General features: G+C 42.1%; 2 protein-coding genes and 1 pseudogene across 2 annotated transcripts in view; 1 reads left to right on the top strand and 2 right to left on the bottom strand.

Moving 5' to 3' along the window:
- LOC136392247 (leucine-rich repeat-containing protein 37A-like) overlaps positions 1 to 13,696 on the bottom strand; it is a 50,733-nt gene extending 37,037 nt beyond the window's left edge. Inside the window, exons 1-3 of the mRNA XM_066364305.1 lie at positions 12,111 to 13,696; positions 7,268 to 7,339; positions 1,882 to 1,953 (exon numbers count right to left, since the gene is read on the bottom strand). Of these exons, the coding sequence (XP_066220402.1) occupies positions 1,882 to 1,953; positions 7,268 to 7,339; positions 12,111 to 13,696 (1,730 nt within the window). The remainder of the gene's footprint in view (positions 1 to 1,881; positions 1,954 to 7,267; positions 7,340 to 12,110) is intronic.
- A 5,274-nt stretch (positions 13,697 to 18,970) lies between these two features.
- DDX52 (DExD-box helicase 52) overlaps positions 18,971 to 20,088 on the bottom strand; it is a 94,747-nt gene continuing 93,629 nt past the window's right edge. Inside the window, exon 17 of the transcript XR_010748848.1 lies at positions 18,971 to 19,090. The gene's annotated coding sequence lies outside the window, so the exon portion shown is untranslated. The remainder of the gene's footprint in view (positions 19,091 to 20,088) is intronic.
- LOC136391392 (cofilin-1 pseudogene) lies at positions 18,974 to 19,568 on the top strand (annotated as a pseudogene).

Genomic DNA, 20,088 nt, shown 5'->3' on the forward strand with positions numbered 1-20,088 from the left:
CTCCTGCTGCAAACTCATTCTACCCAAGATGTCCATCTGATGATCCCCAAGGGCCCTTCAAAGCCGTTTTCAAACGGCATTGCTCTAGTAACATCTTCATTGCTCCAACTTGAAGTCTCATTTTCCTCTGCTGTGTTCCAAAACCAATCTATGCCTGTTGTGGCGCATATGCATTTCTTCTTTTTAACCCACTTATTTATGCGTCCTATTTCCTTTGAGCATGAACTTTTTGCAAGTATGGACTAGGTCTTGCTCATCCGCATTGTCTATGATGTTTAAAACTGACTTGAGAACATATGCAAACTCAAATATTTGTACAATAGCTCAGAAGTAGAGGGAGGAAAATGTTTTAAAGGAAATGCAGTTTTAGTCCTTCACGGCTCCCTCCTGTGTGCCTCTGCAGCCCTTCCTTCTTGTGCATTATGGTTTGAGCTTCTGCATAGACTTTCCCTGTGAGATTATGTAGAAGGGTAAGAACCCTGTCTTACCTTTGTGCCGACAGTACTAAGTACAGGGCTTGGCATACTTTTATTCTGTTTGTTTATGGATTAACATTTTTTAATGAAAGGGAATTCTTATGCTAGCATGAAATAATTAGCTTACCATGTATTTCACAGTAGATACTATGAATGACCTAATCTATTTAGCAGTTAGTTAACTCAACTGTTTCTCTCCATTTTATTTGTAAGGGTTGGAACCAGAGTGCAGTGATACCCTAGCTGACCAATATGAAAGTGGTTGCCCCTTGAGGCTGGGAATGTTTGATAATTTAGAAAACTATTTTCAGTGTCATGGGAGGCTCCTTATACCCACTTCCATTTAGCATTCTACATGAGCAAAAAGAATATTTGCTAAAAAGCATCATTAATTAGTTTAATAAGAAGTAGTGACATACATAGCTCTGGATGCCATGGACAAAGGATAAGCATTAAGTTTTTGTAGCAAAAAGTATCACTTTATCTCTAAATAGATAGACTTGCTAGGCAAGTGTTTCTTAAGACAAGGCTAGAGATATTTTTATTTTGTAATAAACGAAGTTAGAAGCATTTCTGATAGGCTCACTTAGTGTAAAAATTTCTAACTATATTATTTAACCATCATTTTAAACACTTATTTTTCATACTGGTGTAACAATTTTTGCATTGAAACCCTTAACACCAGTCTGTCCTCTTGGTAAATTATTATGTTCTTTCCCAGACTCTTTACATAATTCATCTGCTTAAACACTCAATATATAAATGTTAATCTCCTGTAGATTAAATTATCAAAAAATTCTGGTTTAATGGTATTCAAATTAATGTAAGTGTTGTATTTTTTCTTGTCCTACAGTGACAATTCAGGGTTAACTTGAATTCCTCCCATTTTAATAAGTCAGTGTTTTAAAACCTTTGCTGTAAAGGCTGGACAGTAAGTACTTTAGGCTTTGCAGGCCACAGACAGTCTGTCTCACATATTCTTTATTTATTCCTTTTCTTCTTTCTTTTGCTGCCCTTTCAAAGTGTGAAAATTATTCTTAACTTAAGGGCTGTAAAATAATATACAATAGACCCAATTTGATCCATGGGCTCTAAACTAAATGTGAATATAAGTAGATAGTATATGAACACATATAAAAAGGTTTCTATGGATACCTATGATTACTCAGCTCTCATTACCATTTTTCCTCTATAACTAAATATTTTTTCTATCTATATAATTAAAAAAATGAAAGTACATGGAAGATATTAAATGCTGGAGATTGGCAGTAGGTCTACATAACTTACAAAATTGCATAATTTTATTCCTGGTAGAAATTGAAGAGATTAAATCAGTTGAACCCCTTATTTATTTTATAGATTGTGTAACTAAAAACTCATAGAAAAATAAGTATAGTAAACTTACAAATATTTGAGAGATAGCAGTCCTTCAAATGATTTTTTTTTTAATTCAGTGATTTCATTTCCATTGAGAATTCTGAAAAAGGAAAAAGTTATTTCTGGATCCTAATGCAAAATAACTGTAATCATTAACTACATAGAAATATCCATGGGGAAACCTGAGTAATGGTGTCATAGAAACACCCTAATTTAACTTGCATTTAATTTAATGATGAGGATCTCTGTTCTGTGTTTATTCAAACTTTCCTTCCCATGTTCTCCTTTATGTCCATCTCTCTCCATCACACCACACACACACACACACACACACACACACACACACACACACACTCTGTTCACTCTTCCCACCAAGTCATTTATTTAATGCCTACTCTCTAGATCACAAAGTCTCTGTTAGAATCCAATTTTGGCTGGTACCAACACTGGCAGAACTACCATTTGCTCCTCTCTTTTCCCAAAACTTATTATGGAAGTCCTATATAGAACACATTAGGGCTGCAAGTGAAGCCATTCAAGGAGTTTCCTTATTAAAAATATTCTTTTAGGCCCTGGCAAGTTGGTTCAGTGGTAGAGCCTCAGCCCGGCAAGTGGATGACCCAGGTTCGTTTCCTGGTCAGGACACACAGGAGAAACGCCCATCTGCTTCTCCATCCCTCTCCCTCCACCCTATCTGTCTGTCTCTCTCTCTTCCTTTCCAGTAGCCATGGATTGATTGGTTTGAGTGCACTGGCCCCAGCGCTGAGAATGGCTCCATGGAGCCTCCTCCTCAGGTGCTAAAAACAGTTCAGTTGTGAGCATGGCCCCAGATAGGCAGAGCATCGGCCCAGACAGGGGTTTTCGGGTTGATCCCAGTCAGGTGCCTGCAGGAGTCTGTCTCTCTACCTCCCCTCCTCTCACTTGGAAAAGAAGGGAAATTAAAAAATAAAAATATAAAAAATTCTTTTGAAAACTAAAATGTGCATAAAACACACACACCATAAATACAAACAGCCATGTGACATTATTCATGTCAAAACAGAACACTGCAGCATCCCGGAGCCCGCAGGGTGGCCCTCTCCAATCACAGCCCTTCCTCTGAGTCCCGTTTAAGTGTGGTGGCAACAACAGGGGTATGTGCTGCTACTTTTTCAACTGTAAATGTATATACAATCTAAATACAGACCATGTCTTTCTGATAAAAAAATTTAGCAACCAACTGGAGATTTCAAAGACTTAGTATGAAAAAAAGACTGTAAATTCTATCATGAACACTTTTTATATTGATTCCATGTAGAAATGATAATATGGTGCTTTTGGATAGTTTGAAGATACAATGTGAAAAAATGTAGACTATCTTAATAATACTCTATAGAGTTACCATAATTCCCCATGTACAAGATGATCCCATGTATAAGATGCACCTTATTTTTCAGGCCCAAAATTTGGAGAAAAAAAAAAGTATTACATAAAGTTAATGAACTCAAGTTTTATTCATCATAAAATTCATACAACCCCTCATCACTGTCAGAACTCCCATCCATTAGCTTGTCCTCATCTGTGTCTGATGACGAATCACTGTCTCCAACAATAAGCCCAAAAACAAGTACAAAAAAGTGGGAAATGCAAGTAAAAAATCTACAACCACTGTATAAGACGCACCCAGTTTTTAGACCCTAAAGTTTTCAGAAAAAAAATGTGCACCTTTCACATGGGGAAATATGATATTAGATGCTAAAATGACAGTATTTTGGACTGGAATTAAATAAAATATATTAACATTTATTTCACTGTTTCCTTTAACTTTTATTTTTAAATGGCTACCAGAAAATTTAAGATTGCATATGTGACTTGCATTATGTAGCTAATGAACAGTGTTCCATTGTAGAACTCTACTGCATGTTATTTATTCATTCTACCATTGGTGGATACTAAGATTTTTCTAGTTTTTAGTTATTACAATGCTGCTTTGAACATGCTTGCACTTGAGCCCAAAGTCGCTGGCTTGAGCAAGAAGTCACTCACTCTGCTGTAGCCCCCCAGTCAAGGTACTTATGAGAAAACAGTCAATGAAGGCCTGACCAAGTGGTGGCGCAGTGGATAGAGTGTTGGACTGGGATGTGGAGGACCCAGGTTCGAGACCCCAAGGTTGCCAGCTTGAGCGCAGTCTCATCTGGCTAGAGCAGAAAAAGCTCACCAGCTTGGACCCAAGGTCCCTGGCTCGAGCAAGGGGTTACTCAGTCTACTGAAGGCCCACGGTCAAGGCACATATGAGAACGCAATCAATGAACAACTAAGGTCTCACAACAAAAAACTGATGATTGATGCTTCTCATCTCTCTCTGTTCCTGTCTGTCTGTCCCTATCTATCCCTCTTTTTGACTCTCTGTCTCTGAAAAAACACAAAATATACAAACAAAAAAAAAACCCAGTCAATGAAAAACTAAGGTGTCACAATGAAGAATTGATGCTTCTCATCTCTCTCCCTTCCTGTCTGTCTGTCCCTCTCTGTCTCTATCACACACACACACACACACACACACACACACACACACACACTATATATATATATATATATCCCTGGTCCAGTATGGACAGAGAGAAATGGGTCAAATCCTCAGCTATTTATAATGTAGTCTGCTCTGATTGGCTCATAGTCTGTTTGATAAAAGAGTTTGAGTATCAACTAAAGGGTAACTAAAGGGTATACATGGATTTTAAATTAATAGGATTTCTTTTTGTAAAGCTATTTGGATGACAGGATAGTAAGAATTAAAAATACTTTTGTATTGCTATGAGAGAGAGAATTAGGGAGAAAAGGAGTGAGAGATAGAGAGGGATCAATTTGTTGTTCCATTCATTTATGCATTCATTTGTTAATTCTTAGTCTTGTAGTGCCCTGACCAGGGAGAAAACCTGCAACCTTGGCATATGGGGATGATGCCCTACTGAGTTGAGATATCTGGCCAGGCCAAAACACATTTTTAAAACAAGAATAATAAATTAAACCTGGAAAGAACGTTTAGACTAAGAATGAGTCAGTCACCAAAAAATTAACTAAAAAGAGAAGCTTCAAATAAGCACCTAACTGTTGCAAAACACCCTAATCTGTAGAACTCCACAAATTCATTTTGACTTAAGCAAAAAGTTTAAAAACTTTAGGGAATCAGAATTAAAGCCACATCTAAAATGTTCTCACATTTTAGAGTGAGTAAAACAGCAGAGCCTGCCATGAACTAAGTTTTAAGGAATATCCATGTCTGACTTCTGGTCAGGCTTTCTTTCACTAAGGCAAGCTTCTGAACTTCACATATTTGTCATTGATTCTGTATCATTGACAATTATCCTTAGCCCCTCCTAACTTCTAGGAAATTGAGATGCTCAGGGATTTGGAGTGCGGTTTTTTTGAGGACTTAACTATATATAGGATGCAAGCAATTTCTAGAATTGATTCATATTTCTTTCCCCGATTTTCTTCTCTCCAAAGAACTTACCAATATTTGAAATTATATCTATCTATTTATTATATTTATGTATTCATTTTTATAGTATGTCTTTGTAAACCCCTTGAGAGCTTGGGTATTTTGTCTGTTTTGCTCTTGGGCCTATAACCTTGACACATAGAAACAGTTCCTGGCACATAGCAGATGCTTCATAAATATTTGTTCAATGAATTCAGAGAGTGTCGGGTATTCATTTTCAGGTATAGAACTTTTATTTAAAACAAATCATCCATTTATTAGTACTCATGAGGGTAAGTACAGCCTTACAGGAAAAGATGTGTCTTTCTTCTCCCTTACATCTGTGACTCTTAATCTTTGAAACAAGAGCCCTGTACGAATTTCATATAGCCTATGGGCCCTTTCCCTAGAAAACTGCACTTTCTTGAATACATGCAAAAGTGTGCGTGTCATTCCCATTTGTGGACTTTCTCTTTAGGGCAGAAGTTGCTGAATAAAACTCAATATATCATGGCTCAAAATTCCAAAGGTATGTAGTACACAATCCAAAGTTTTTTCTCCTCCTCCTGACCTTCAGCTTACCCCACCCCTTCAGCTCCTCAGAGAAAACTCAGGTTATTTATTTCTTGTGCCAAATAACTTTCATTTTTCTTACTAATTTGGAAAATAAAATTTCCAAGTCTGATACTATTATGGGAAATATAAACTATATAGAGTTTTAAAGAAATTCCTAAGTAAAAAATAAAACTTCTTGATTCTTGTATTTTTTCCTTACCTATAAGATAAACTAAGAGAGGAATATTTTACAATGGTCCTAAACCCTATTTTTAGATTACTATGATTATTATGTCTTTTATTATTAATTCAGAAGTCATTTTGACTTATCTATTCAAGAAGAACTAATATGCCACTTAGTTAATGTAAATATTTTCTTCCAAAATCACTTTTGTGGCTAAACTGACTTTGCTACAGATCAATAAAAAATAAATAAATAAAAGAAAAATGGGCAAAAAAGGACAGGACAAATTTAGAGAAGAGATACTAATGTTCAATAAATAGATATTTAAGTTCACAAGTAATCAGAAAAATTCAAATTTATTCACCCACTAGGTCAGCCAAAAAGTGAAGACTATCCAGTGGTGGACGGTAGAGGGAAATGAATGCTGTCGTGGCCCACAGATCGCAGTGTAAGCCGGCACAAGTTCTTTGAGGGCAATTAAAATGCTATGTCGATATAGTCTGCACCTCAACAATTCCATTTCTAAATATCTATGTGACATAAATTCCTGCCCATGATCACAAAGATGTATGCACAAGAATGTTTGTTGCAGCAACACATGTAACGAGAAAATTGGACATAATCTAAACATCCATCAGTAGGGTTATTAAACTGTGATACACCCATGCTCTGAAACATTAAGCAGGAGTTTAAGTGAATGGGGAAACCCTCTATGCACCAAGATTGCAACAAACCTAAGACACATCGTTAGGTGAAAACAGCAAGTCATAGGACATTACCATTGGTGTAAAAAACAGATATGAAAATCATGTGGCATCCCTATTTTGCTCTCTGTAAATATGTATTGAATAATTAGGCAAGTGTGTGGGAAAAGGTCTGGAAGGATACAGTAAACTCAGAGTAGCGGTTACCCTAAGGGTGGGGGACGAGGGCACATCCGAGTTCTCACGATACCTGTTATTTCATTGTCATATGTTGAAAATAAAGTCATGTATTACTGTGATAATAGAAAATCAGTTTAAATGGATTCATTTTAAAAAGGGCCTACCAAATTTAATTTTAAAGATAAACACCAGATTTAATCAATAGAGGTTAATTTGTGATACAAACAAGGAAATACCAGTTTTCAAAGCTATTGACCTCAAAATACTGGACCAAGAATGATTTTACAATGCAGTTGGTTCTTTGTATTCATTTTTGGAGATATATACTCACAGTTTCTTCAGGTGCTGGTAAGAATTCCATATAGTTTCAACCCAAGAGGTTATTACGTTTCCCCGCAAATCTCTGTGGAAAAACACAGTCAGCGTCCTTGAGTAGGCAGGGAAAGAATGAACAGAGTAAGTGAAGCAACCATGGCGACCTTGTGGGGAATACTCAAATGCAGAACACACCAGCTTTCTCATTCCACAGCCATCAGCTTCCTGGGTTGCATAATTAATAAAAACCTGATGTGGGGTCGCTGGCACAAACAGTGAAGCACCACCTCAAACCTGACCTTCTTACCTGAGGCAGGTGCTGCCAGTTAATTACTCTGATTGCTCCCCCCCCCAATTACTTGTATCTAAAATGAATCCTTCTACAAATCAATGAGAAAAGTTATAACATCAGCAAATAAATATAAAGAAACCTTATGCCAGGCCTCATCAAAGCTTTGGCTAAAAAAAAAAAAAAAAAAGCTTTGGCTCAAGCCCTCTGTAAAAATCTCTCCAGGTGTTAGAAGAATAATGGCAAAGAGAAATGAAAAGGACTAATATGGAAAGATCTCACAGACATATGTGATAGGAAAAGGAGAAATCACCAAGCAAGGGGTAAATATCACCTCGTTATGGGGAAGAGTTCAAGGGGGAGAGAGAAAAAGAGAGATTGGAAGGGTACACATACACCAAAATGGTAACAAGAGTGACAAAAAGGGCTAGGTGGAGGCCTGGCCAGATAGCTCAGTTGGTTAGAGCATCGTCCCAATTAGCAAAGGTTGCAAGTTCAATCCCCAATCAGGGCACATACAGGAACACATTGATGTTTCTGATTCCTTCTCTCTCCCTTCCTCTCTCTCTAAAATTAATAAATAAGTTCAAAATAAGTAAATAGAAAGAGTAAGGTGGGATTTTCACACTTTATCCTATATACTTCTGTGATGTTAAAAAACAAAACAAAACAAGGCCCTGGCTGGTTTGCTCAGTGGTAGAGCATCAGCCTGGATGTGAAAGTCCCAGGTTTGATTCTAAGCCAGGGCACATAAAAACTCCCATCTGATTCTCTACCCTTCCTCCCTCTCCTTTCTCTCTTTCTCTCTCTTCCCTTCCTGCAGCCAAGGCTCCACTGGAGCAAAGTTGGCCAGGGTGCTGAGGATGGCTCCATGGCCTCCGCTTCAGGTGCTAAAATGGCTCTGGTTGCAATGGAGCAATGCCCCAGATGGACAGAGCATCGCCCCCTAGTGGGCATGCCGGGTGGATCCCAGTCAGGCACATACTGAAGTCTGTCTCTCTGCCTCCCCGTTTCCAACTTCAGAAAAAAAAAAAAAATGGTAAGAATGTATTCATGAATTACAGATGTTGACTGGAAACTGATCAATTCCTGAGGTTCATTTCAACCACTAAGTCTGTGGATGGCTCTGACTCTTGACCTCTAGCTTTGTCCTCTCCCATCAGCAACAACTCACCTATTCAGTTTATATACAGACTTTACAGGAAGGTCAGAAAAAAGTCAAATAGATACCTGTTCACCCCTCTGCCTAATGGACATTTCCACTCACCCAGGAGCCTCTGGTTGCTTTACACTGAGCAATAAAATACCCAAACTGAACTCATCTCCCTCAGCCTGGCTCTCGTTCCCAATTGCTGTATGTTCACCTGCTACACCACTACCATTCTCCTTGTATCCAGGACAAAATCTTGACAGAATCATACTTGACTTTTCTCTTTCCTGTACCTCCCATCCCCCAACTCCAGGCAGTTACTAAATCTTGTCTGTTCTTCCTTATAGAGTTCCCAGGATTTTCTTCCTACTCCTGTCACAACCACTCCGATTCAGCACCTTCTCATTTCACACCTAGATTTTGCCAGAGCATTTTATCTCCCTGAGTCAAGCATTCCTCTTTACATTGCTCTATATATGAAATCTAAAATAATCCTTATTTTAATCTTCTGTCTCTCTCACTTGAAATCTTTCAGGGGCTCTCCCTGTCTCAATGTGACTTTCAAACCCCTACAGCTGACAGCTAAGGTTTTGCATAGTCCTATTTTTGACTGCTACCTAAACCAATGCTTTAAGCCAGACTGGCCTATTAATTTCTGATCAGTCCTGCAGCCCTGCCTTTGCCTGGACACTACTCAATATTTTTTCTCTAACAAATCATAGCCACCCTTTATGTCCCTGCTGAAGTTCTAGGTTATCCTTGCAGGTTTCCCTGACTTCCACACCCCAGTTTAGTGGAATAATCCATTGCATGACCTTGGATGAGAACACAGCCAACAAGAAAAGAATGTTTTGCCAAGAGAATTGTTTTGTGATCCGAAGGCGAGTCACTGAAACAAGTCTATGTGACTGAAAGCAGTTGCTGGACTCTATTCTCAGTAAAACATTCTCATAAGATTTTACTGTTCCCTTCAAGGTTATTCCTTGAGATAAAAGAAAGGAATGTTGTAGGAACCATAGAAGCAATAGCAGTTAATGCCTTTTGATATTGTATTGTTATTAAGCTATCATGCAAATGGATTCCATGTATCTTCAAGTAAAGGTTATGCTTGATACTATGCCAATTTCTAAGAAAATAAGCTTTTTGAAATCTTGTGAATAAAAATAGGACACAGTGTGAACTTGGCGCCATTTGCCTGAGCAAGCGGTGGTTTTTTGCTAGTCCATGAAGATTTTGTCTGCTGATCTCTCTCTCTGAACCCCTGACTCACAACAACACCCCAGCACCTACAGATTGTGGTGAATTGTCACACCTCTGGTCTGAATCTCTTAGTACTTAATCATATATCACCTCCTGTTTTATGCACATTATCTTCCTTCTCATCTCTCATTGTCACAATCTACCATGTCATACTTCTGTGGCTCACACAGTATGTGTCCCAAGATTGGGCACAAAATGGGTGATATATCTAGAAATCCAGAGACAAAGATGAGTTTTGGATATAACTGAGGATCGAATAATAATAATAGCTAACACATACGAATGTTAGGCACTGATCTAAGTTTATATTAACTCAACTAAATCTCACAACAATCCTATGAGATGATAACTATCGATCTTTATTACAGATGATGAATATGGGCCTGACCAGGTAGTTGAAGCAGTGAATAGAGCATCAGACTGGGATGCAGAGGACCCAGGTTTGAAACCCCAACGTCGCTAGGTTGAGAATGGGTTCATCTGGCTTGAGCGCAGGCTCACCAGCTTGAGTGCCAGGTCACGGGCTTGAGCCCAGTGTCACTGGCTTGAGTGTGGGATCATAGACATGACCCAATGGTAGCTGGCTTGAGCCTAAAGGTTGATGGATTGAGCCAGGGGTCATTTGCTCTGCTGCAGCCCCCTGGTCAAGGCATATATGAGAAAGCAACCAATGAATAACTAAGAAGACTAAAGAGCTGCAATGAAGAATTGATGCTTCTCATCTCTCTCCTTCCTGTCTGTCTGTCCCTACCCATCCCTTTCTCTGTTTCTCTCTCTGTCTCTGTCACATGAAAGTAGAAAGAAAGAAAGAAAGAAAGAAAGAAAGAAAGAAAGAAAGAAAGAAAGAAAGAAAGAAAGAAAGAAGAAGGGGAGGGAGGGAGGGAAGGGAAGGGAAGGGAAGGGAAGGGAAGGGAAGAGAAGGGAGGGAGGGAGGGAGGGAGGGAGGAAGGAAGGAAGGAAGGAAGGAAGGAAGGAAGGAAGGAAGGAAGAAAATGCAGTCCAAATACTAATGAATGACATACCTGGGTTCAAACCCAGTCACTCTGGCTCTAGAACAGTGGTAGTCAACCTGGTCCCTACTGCCCACTAATGGGTGTTCCAGCTTTCATGGTGGGCGGTGGCGGAGCAACCAAAGTATAAATAAATAGATAGATTTAACTATAGTAAGTTGTTTTATAAAGATTTATTCTGCCAAACTTAGCAAAAACATGACATAAAGTACCTGGTAAGTAACTGTTATTATATAATGCTTTAACTTGCTGTAACTCCGCTTTATAAATTTTATAAAGTAAAGTTACTTCTCTACTTTATAAATCACCATTACTGTGGAACTGGTGGGTGGTTAGAAAATTTTACTACTAACAGAGATACAAAAGTGGGCGGTAGGTACAAAAAGGTTGACTACCCCTGCGCTAGAATCTCTATTCTTAACCACTATGTTGTATCACCACCAGTGAGATGGGGAGGGGCCACACTGCTGTAAAGGGGATGGAGCAAAAGTGGGAGAGTGGAGGTTAAGGAATGAAGCGATGGACTAAAGAGATGAATGAGGAAAAATAATATGGGCAATTACAAGGAAAAGACTCTTAAATTTTTTTTTTTTTTTTTTTGTATTTTTCCGAAGCCAGAAATGGGGAGGCAGTCAGACACACTCCCGCATGCGCCCAACCGGGATCCACCAAGCACGCCTACCAGGGGGCGATGCTCTGCCCATCTGGGGCATCGCTCTGTTGCAACCAGAGCCACTCTAGTGCCTGAGGCAGAGGCCACAGAGCCATCCCAAGCACCCGGGCCATCTTTGCTCCAATGGAGCCTTGGCTGCGGGAGGGGAAGAGAGAGACAGAGAGGAAGGAGAGGGGGAGGGGTGGAGAAGCAGATGGGCGCTTCTCCTATGTGCCCTGGCCGGGAATCAAACCCAGGACTCCTGCACGCCAGGCCGACGCTCTACCACTGAGCTAACCGGCAAGGGCCAGGAAAAGACTCTTAAATGGGAAACAATAGTAAGAAGGGGAATGAAGATAAGGGATAGTTGAAAAACAAAAGAAAAGCCACATCAGACAAGCTGAGCTGGGGAAGATGTAAAGAGCTCAGGACAACCTCAGGAAAAGGCTGCCTTGTGCGGCAGGATGCAGAGAACAAACGAGGACAGGGGAGTCTTACAAGGTGGTGAAGGTGTAACTGTCAGAGCTGGGCTGCAGCACAGGCACGCTGCGGAGCTTCTGCTTTGGGCCGCGAGCCACACAGGACAGTGTCTCATTCTTGCAGGCGCAGAGCTTACACACGCTCATGGTGTCTTTCTCTTCAGTCGTAAGAGGAACTAGTTTGGATGGTTCTGGTTGTAGAGACTTGGTACCTTCCATGTCTCCAGGCAAGGTTGGCTGCCGACTCTGAACAGACCCCAGATATGAAAGTGCCACCTCAGGGTGTTCTGGAGGAGCTGTAGTCTGCTGCAGGGTGGTCAGTTGTCCAGCCTCCTCCATAGGTTGTGGGGTGATGGTGAGCCCCAGGTCCACAGACTGGACTGTGACCGGAGGAGTGGTTGGTAGCCCAGCTTGAGCAGACTCTCGATGAGAAGCTGTCACCTCAGGGTGTTCTGGAGGAGCTGTAGTCTGCTGCAGGGCAGTCAGTTGTCCAGCCTCCTTCAAAGGACGTTGGTTGACAATGAACATCAGGACTGTGAACAGAATAGCAGGCTGCTGCTGAGCCTGAGCAGACTCTTGATGGGGAGGTGTCACTGCAGGGTGTTCTGGAGGAGCTGTAGTCTGCTGTAGGGTGGTAGGTTGTTCAGCCTCCTCCATAGGATGTGGGGTGATGATGAGCCCCAGGTCCACAGGCTGAATGGCGATTTCAGGCGGGGTTGGCTGCTGAGCCTGAGCAGGCTTTGAATGAAGAAGTGTTGCCTCAGGTTGCTCTGGAGACACTGTAGTGTGCTGCAGGGTGGTAGGTTGTTCAGCCTCCTCCATTGGACGTGGGGTGATGGTGAGCCCCAGGTCCACAGACTCAACCGCGATTGCAGGCGGGGTTGGCTGCTGAGCCTGAGCAGGCTTTGCATGGAGAAGTGTTGCCTCAGGGATCTCTGGAGGCTGAGCAGGACCCTCTTCATTACCTGCAGAAAGCTCTGCACTGGCAAAGTGCAATTGGGGTGTAGTTGAGCCCTTCTTTGGAGGCACTTCTATAGGCTCCTCTTCTTCCTCCTCAGGGACTTCTGAGGGCTCTGGATGAGGAGGTGTCACCTCAGGGATCTCTGGAGACACTGTAGTGTGCTGCAGGGTGGTAGGTTGTGCAGCCTCCTTTATTGGACGTGGGGTGATGATGAGCCCCAGGTCCACAGACTCAACCGAGATTGCAGGCGGGGTTGGCTGCTGAGCCTGAGCAGGCTTTGGATGAAATGTTGCCTCTTCATTACCTGCAGAAAGCTCTGCACTGGCAAAGTGCACTTGAGGTGTAGTTGAGTCCTTCTTTGGAGGCACTTCTATAGGCTCCTCTTCTTCCTCCTCCTCAGAGGACTCTGGCTGCAGAGCTGAGACTTCCTTCTGGGAGGGAAATTCTACTTCTCCAGCAGTATATGAGGGCTCTTCGGCAAGGTTTTGTTGATCTTGAGGCCAGGGTTCGGTGAGCCCCAGGGTGGTGGTGGTCAACAGGTTAGGGTCCAGGGCCAGCTCTGGAAGCGGGCGAGCCTGGACCAGGAGCCACAACAGCTGCCACATAAATAGGAGCTGTGGGGCCCAGAAGCGCATTCCGGACATGACGTTCGGGATACAGAGAGCAATTCGCACAATTGGGACACGGAAAGTGACCCACACAAGTAGTTCACAGTATGTGACCTAAGTAAATGAGGTACCAGTACCATGCACTGAGATAAAGTGAATAATTGACACCGGTGTCACAATTGGCAGCCCTGTCATAATTGGCAGCCATGTCACACATGCATCTCTTAGCAACCAAGCACCCCCTCCTCTAGTCCCAGCCTGTATTTATATAACCTTTGGGAACCAAGAAGTCCTTTTCCCCTGCAGAGGGCACAGCTAACTCCCACTGGGTCTCCCCTGAGCCCTCACAGTGAGGCCAGATTGGGCCTGCACACCTGGGTGGCCCAGACTCCAGTGGCACAGGGCTGGTGGGACAGGGGGGCTATTAATGGAGGGGTGGAACTGGGGAATGGTGCAGAGCTTTTCAAGGAAGCCACAGGGCCTCCATCCCAGGAACTCAGAAGTGCTGGTCCAGTTCTGGCAATCTGAACTCCTCCTCCAAGCTGAAAACTCAGAGACATTCTTCTTCCCCTTGGCCATACTGCTCCAGGTAGCTGGCCTACAAAATGAACACCAGGTGGGGTGATGGGCAGGCAAAATGTTGCCATTTTCTCAAAATTTTCTGTATCCATGTCTGATTCTTTTTTTTTTTTTTGTATTTTTCTGAAGCTGGAAACGGGGAGAGACAGTCAGACAGACTCCCGCATGCGCCCGACCGGGATCCACCCGGCACACCCACCAGGGGCGACGTTCTGCCCACCAGGGGGCGATGCTCTGCCCCTCCGGGGCGTTGCTCTGCCGCGACCAGAGCCACTCTAGCGCCTGGGGCAGCGGCCAAGGATCCATCCCCAGCGCCCGGGCCATCTCCGCTCCAATGGAGCCTTGGCTGCGGGAGGGGAAGAGAGAGACAGAGAGGAAGGAGGGGGGTGGAGAAGCAAATGGGCACTTCTCCTATGTGCTCTGGCCAGGAATCGAACCCGGTCCCCCGCATGCCAGGCCGACGCTCTACCGCTGAGCCAACCAGCCAGGGCCATGTCTGATTCTTAACTCACCACTCTATCAGATAGGGGCTACCACTGAATCAGTGATGACTCCATAACATTTTTAGATGGGGCTTTGGAGGGTGAGCAATTCACTCTGGGAAGGTGGGTCTGAAACCAAGTGAATAACCACTTTACAAGGGTACAGGAAAACATTCCCCTCCCACCTTGGCTCAACATAGTCCTTAATCTAGAAAAGTAACAATGCCACTTTTCGGAGGTCTACCCCATGTACACACATGGAAAAGACACTCAGGGTGGAAAACCAGCATGTCAAATAATTTTCTTGAAACACTGTAGGTAGCACCCAATTTGCTTCCTTCATAGCCCTTTATGCATTCTATTTTATTTTACTCCTGTTTATTATCTGGCCCAACCTCTAGCATATAAACTCCAAGAAGAGAAGGGCTGCATCTTATTCCCAGTGTCTAGCCCATAGCAATGGTTTTTAAATGGAATTGAGTCCAGGATTGGCCTCATGTAGGGATGGACCTTTTATTGTATCAACTTTCTGAAACCTTTAGCATCAATACTGAATCCCTTCCTCACATATTTCACAGGAAGACAGACTTCTTAAAGCCCAAGACAACACCAGAGCTTTTGCTTTCTGTAGTCATCAGAGCGTCCACATTTCAAAATTCCAGCTATATTTTCTCAGAAGTCCCACACAAGGTAAATTCAAGAACCATTCCATTCCAGTTCTGATTTAATTTTCTTAAATTAGTAAATGCTTGATTTCAAGGACAGAGATTCTCTTTCAGAGTCCTTGGACTCTTCCACAGTCCCTAACTTAGGGTCTTGCATGCAACTAGCAATGCATTTTATTGGCATTCAGCAGGTAATCCCTACTAAAAAAAAACCCTCTTAGAATTAAGAGAAGAAAAGTACCAAAAACCTACATAGCAGCTTTAAGGTCAAGTACAAGGGTGGGATGTCTGTTACTACTCTTACTATTCATCATTGTTGCAGTCCTAATCAATTTAATAAGTAAAAAAAGGAACTATTTGACAGAGACAAAACATATTTAATTATGAGATGATGTACAACCTAAAAAGCCCAAGAGCATTGACTAAAATTTTATCTCAAGAACACGACAATTCAGTAAGATGGCTAAATCCATAATCAAGAGCTCAACATTCAAATTTCAATAGCTTTCCTATATCTCACAAATAACTTAGAAAATGAAAGAAAGAGACCATTTCCAATATCAATAAAAATCCACAGAGTAACAAAAAATAAACTTCAAAAGAAATGTCTAAGACCTACGTGATGGAAACGTCAAAACTCTTCTGAAGGACACTAGGAAGAATACACAACACGAGATACTGCTTTCCTGGAATGTTGTAAAGATGACAATTCTCCTCTAATTAACCTACAAATGCAATGCAATCCTATTCAAATTACAACACAGTTTGCTAACAAAAACTGGCCAGCTGACATCTGGTAGAGAAAATATTCAAGAATAGCTATGAAATGTATGAAAAAGTAAAATAAAAAGCAGGAGCTTATCCTACCAGATAACAAAATGTATTATAAAGAAACTGGAATCACCTAGTGATCCTGCTACTGGTATAGAAACATCTCTGCCCTGCTCGTGATATGTTGACCTTGGTATTTGTTACCTTGGTATTTCTTTCTTGGGGATTCATCTTTAAACATTTTTTTACCATATTTTTAAATACTGTATTCAGGAGAGTGGCATGCCTTACTATTGCCCTCCCCCTCCCCACAAATGGTGACAAGTCTGACAGAAAGACTAGGACTAGTGGGGCTGGAGTACTCAGGGAGGCTTTATGAGGAAAGATGAACTTGAGCTGACTTTTCAGAGATACATAGGACTTCCATGTGCAGAGCAAGATAAGGGAATTTTAGATGGTCAAAGGCACAAACAAAAGTAGGAATGGGCATGGTGTGGCTAGGTTATGGTGAGGGGCTGCTTTGGCTGGAATGGAGGGTTGCCTTGACCACTGAAAAGGTAAACAAGGTAAATTAGTAGGTTAGAGTCACGACTGTCAGCATACTAAATCACTATTTGAATGGTAGCTCTGACATGCTGAGAAAATAAAACATTGCAAAATTAAACAAAGGGACACAAGCCAACTCAAGGAACAGGTGACTGTAACTATGATGTGCTTTAGAGAAGCCCGATGCAGGATTAAAGTTGCAGTATTTTAACTGAAGTATTTGCACCTTACACCTGGGAGAATAAAGCTGCTAACTCAATGTAATAAACTGACAAGATCATAGCTAGACCTCTTAGCCATGTCTTATGCCAGGGTTATGTAGCTACATGAGGATGGAGATTCTGTATCTCTCCTCATTGCAGCCAACAAGGAAAGAAATCAGAAATAGAGTCACTGTTGAGTACAGTACATGAAATGAACATGTTCATTTTGAGCCAAAGAAATTTTGCTATGATGTCAACTGTGCCCTGTTAACCTTCTCAGAATAATCTAGTGGCTTGTTATACTGATGTTATTTTCAAGAGATCTCTGGAAGTGACCTTCCCTTAAAAATCCGTGGAATATAGTTTGTAATAAAAGCACAAAACATATCTCAGTGCTCCTGACTATAGAGGAATATCAAGTAGGAGTAAGTGGGAAGGTGGCTTTCATTTTCTGTTTGTGGGTTCTGAATCTATTCTAAAGACAGAATGTATTTTGGAAACCTAAATTAACTGTTGCCTTACCACAATGAGACAGAAAAAGCAAAAAGCACATTGCTGCTGCCACAGAAATGGGTAATGCCATAATGAGTGTTTTGTTAAGCACATAGGATGGAATTTCTGTTTTAAACTAAAAGAAAAAGAAAGAACAGTGAAAAAAAACAGATAGAATAAAAACTAACTATTCTTTAGTCTATTCTAAAAAATAGCTAGCTAATCTTAACTATATATTACTTTAAAACCTCACTCGTTCAGGTGAATATATAGGTTCTTAAAAAACACACCTGCCTGACCAGGTGGTGGCACAGTGGATAGAGCATCGGACTGGGATGCGGAGGACCCAAGTTCGAGACCCCAAGGTTGCCAGCTTGAGTGCAGGCTCATCTGGTTTGAGCAAAGCTCACCAGCTTGGACCCAAGGTCACTGGCTCGAGCAAGGGGTTACTCGGTCTACTGAAGGCCCACAGTCAAGACACATATGAGAAAGCAATCAATGAATAACTAAGGTGTCACAACGAAAAACTGATGATTGATGCTTCTCATCTCTCTATTCCTGTCTATCCCTATCTATCCCTCTTGCTGTCTCTGTGAAAAAAAAAAAAAAAAAAGAACACACCCAATCTAATCTTAGCATTAGGATTTTCTTGTACAATTTATCCTGTAAGGTCCTCTTCTCATCTACCCTAGGGACAATGGCACCATTCTCTAAATAAGCAGAGTGGGAGATCACTGTCTTCGCCAAAGTCACATGAAAACACAAGACACAGACCAGGCACCCCTGCTCCTCTGCTGGTGCTTTCATGGCCTGTCCCACTCTGACTAAACGTCCAGGTCCCGTGTTTTGGGAGCTGTCCTCACCTCCCTTGACTCCTGCTCTTCCTCTTCATCCTGGGCATCTGTCCTCTCATTTTTCTTTTTCTTAAATTAATTTTAATGGGGTGATATTGAGAAATCAGGGTACATATGTTCAGAGGAAACATCTCTAGGTTATTTTGACATTTGATTATGCTGTCCTCTCATTTTCAATTGGCCCGTTTCCCACTCTGCTTTGGGAACCTCACTTCCTGCTCCTCCTTGAGAAGCTTCATCAGGAGTCCTGTTCCAGAAATCAGAGTTTCCTCAATTATTTTTGTAACTTGAATTATAAAATTCAGGTTTAAGAGAAGGGTTCCCTGTTGCTTTTAACACAACTTGGGCATATCGCCACTTTGTACGTTTGAAAAAAGGGAGTTTAATAATGTTGTTTTTCTATCTTCTAGATTTCCCTCCAAGAAATAAGGCAGCATGTAATTTAGTGCTCTAAGAGCATCACTTGTGTCATTAAAGTCAAGTTGCTCACTCATAAATGTTGACAGATGCCACTTTTTTCTGGTTATGTCTTCAACAGTTCAATAGTCAGCTCAGTGCTGGTGCTTTCTTTGAACTTTTACTCATTTATTAATCCTGCCTTTGCTGTGGACAGTTCTTCATCTGTCAAAAAAAAGAGACCGCAGTTGGATCTCAGCAGCAGCCACAGCGGCTCTTGTCTTCTAAGGCTCATCTTGCTATCTCCTTTTTCGCTTCAAAAAATATGGCCTCTGGTGTGGCTGTCTGTGATGGAGTCATCAAAGTGTTCAATGACATGAAGGTGCATAAGTCCTCAACATTGGAGGAGGTGAAGAAGTGCAAGAAAGCAGTGCTCTTCTGCCTGAGTGAAGACAAGAAGAGTATCATTCTGGAGGAGGGCAAGGAGATCCTGGTAGGTGATGTGGACCAGACAGTAGACAACCCCTAAGCCACCTCTGTCAAGATGCTGCCGGACAAAGACTGCCGCTACGCTCTGTATGACGCAACCTATGAGAACAAGGAGAGCAAGAAGGAGGACCTGGTGTTTATCTTTTGGGCCCCTGAGTCTGCACCCCTTAAAAGCAAAATGATCTATGCCAGCTCCAAGGATGCCATCAAGAAGCTGACAGGGATCAAGCATGAATTACAAATGAACTGCTATGAGGAGGTCAAGGACCGCTGCACTCTGGCAGAGAAGCTGGGGGGCAGTGCTGTCATCTCCCTGGAGGGCAAGCCTTTGTGAGGCCCCTCCAGCCCCCTGCCTGGAGCATCTGGCAGCCCCAGACCTGCCTGTGGGGGGTTGCAGGCTGCCCCCTTCCCGCCAGACCGGAGGGGCTGGGGGATGCCAACAGGGGGAGGGCAATCCCTTCACCCAGTTGCCAAACAGCCCCCCCACCCCCTGCACCTTCCTCTTCCCTCCATCCCTGATGGTTCTGGCCTTTCCAAACTGCTTTTGATCTTCTGATTCCTCTTGGGTTGAAGGAGACCAAGTCGCCCACAGGCACCCCAGTTTGGGGGGGCCTGTATTTTTTAACGACACCCCAGTTCCCACCTGTTGCTCCCCTTTCCCTTGCTGCCAGCTTCTAACCGCAATAGTGACTCTGCTTGTCTGTTTAGTTCTGTGTATAAATGGAATGTTGTGGAGATGATCCCTCCCTGTGCCACCTTTTCACCTGGTCGTGGCCACTCTTGGAAGCAGGACCAGTAAGATACCTTCAATTTTAAAAAAGAAAACACAATAAAAAGGCTCACTTAAAAAAAAAGACTACTTTTGATGACACACTCATGGGGCAGCTTTTGTCAGTCCATAGCCTGCATCCCAGTCAAATCAATTAGGAATTGAGTGCTATTTTGAGAGGA

This window comes from Saccopteryx leptura, chromosome 2 (assembly GCF_036850995.1).
Source record: "Saccopteryx leptura isolate mSacLep1 chromosome 2, mSacLep1_pri_phased_curated, whole genome shotgun sequence".
NCBI lineage: Eukaryota > Metazoa > Chordata > Mammalia > Chiroptera > Emballonuridae > Saccopteryx > Saccopteryx leptura.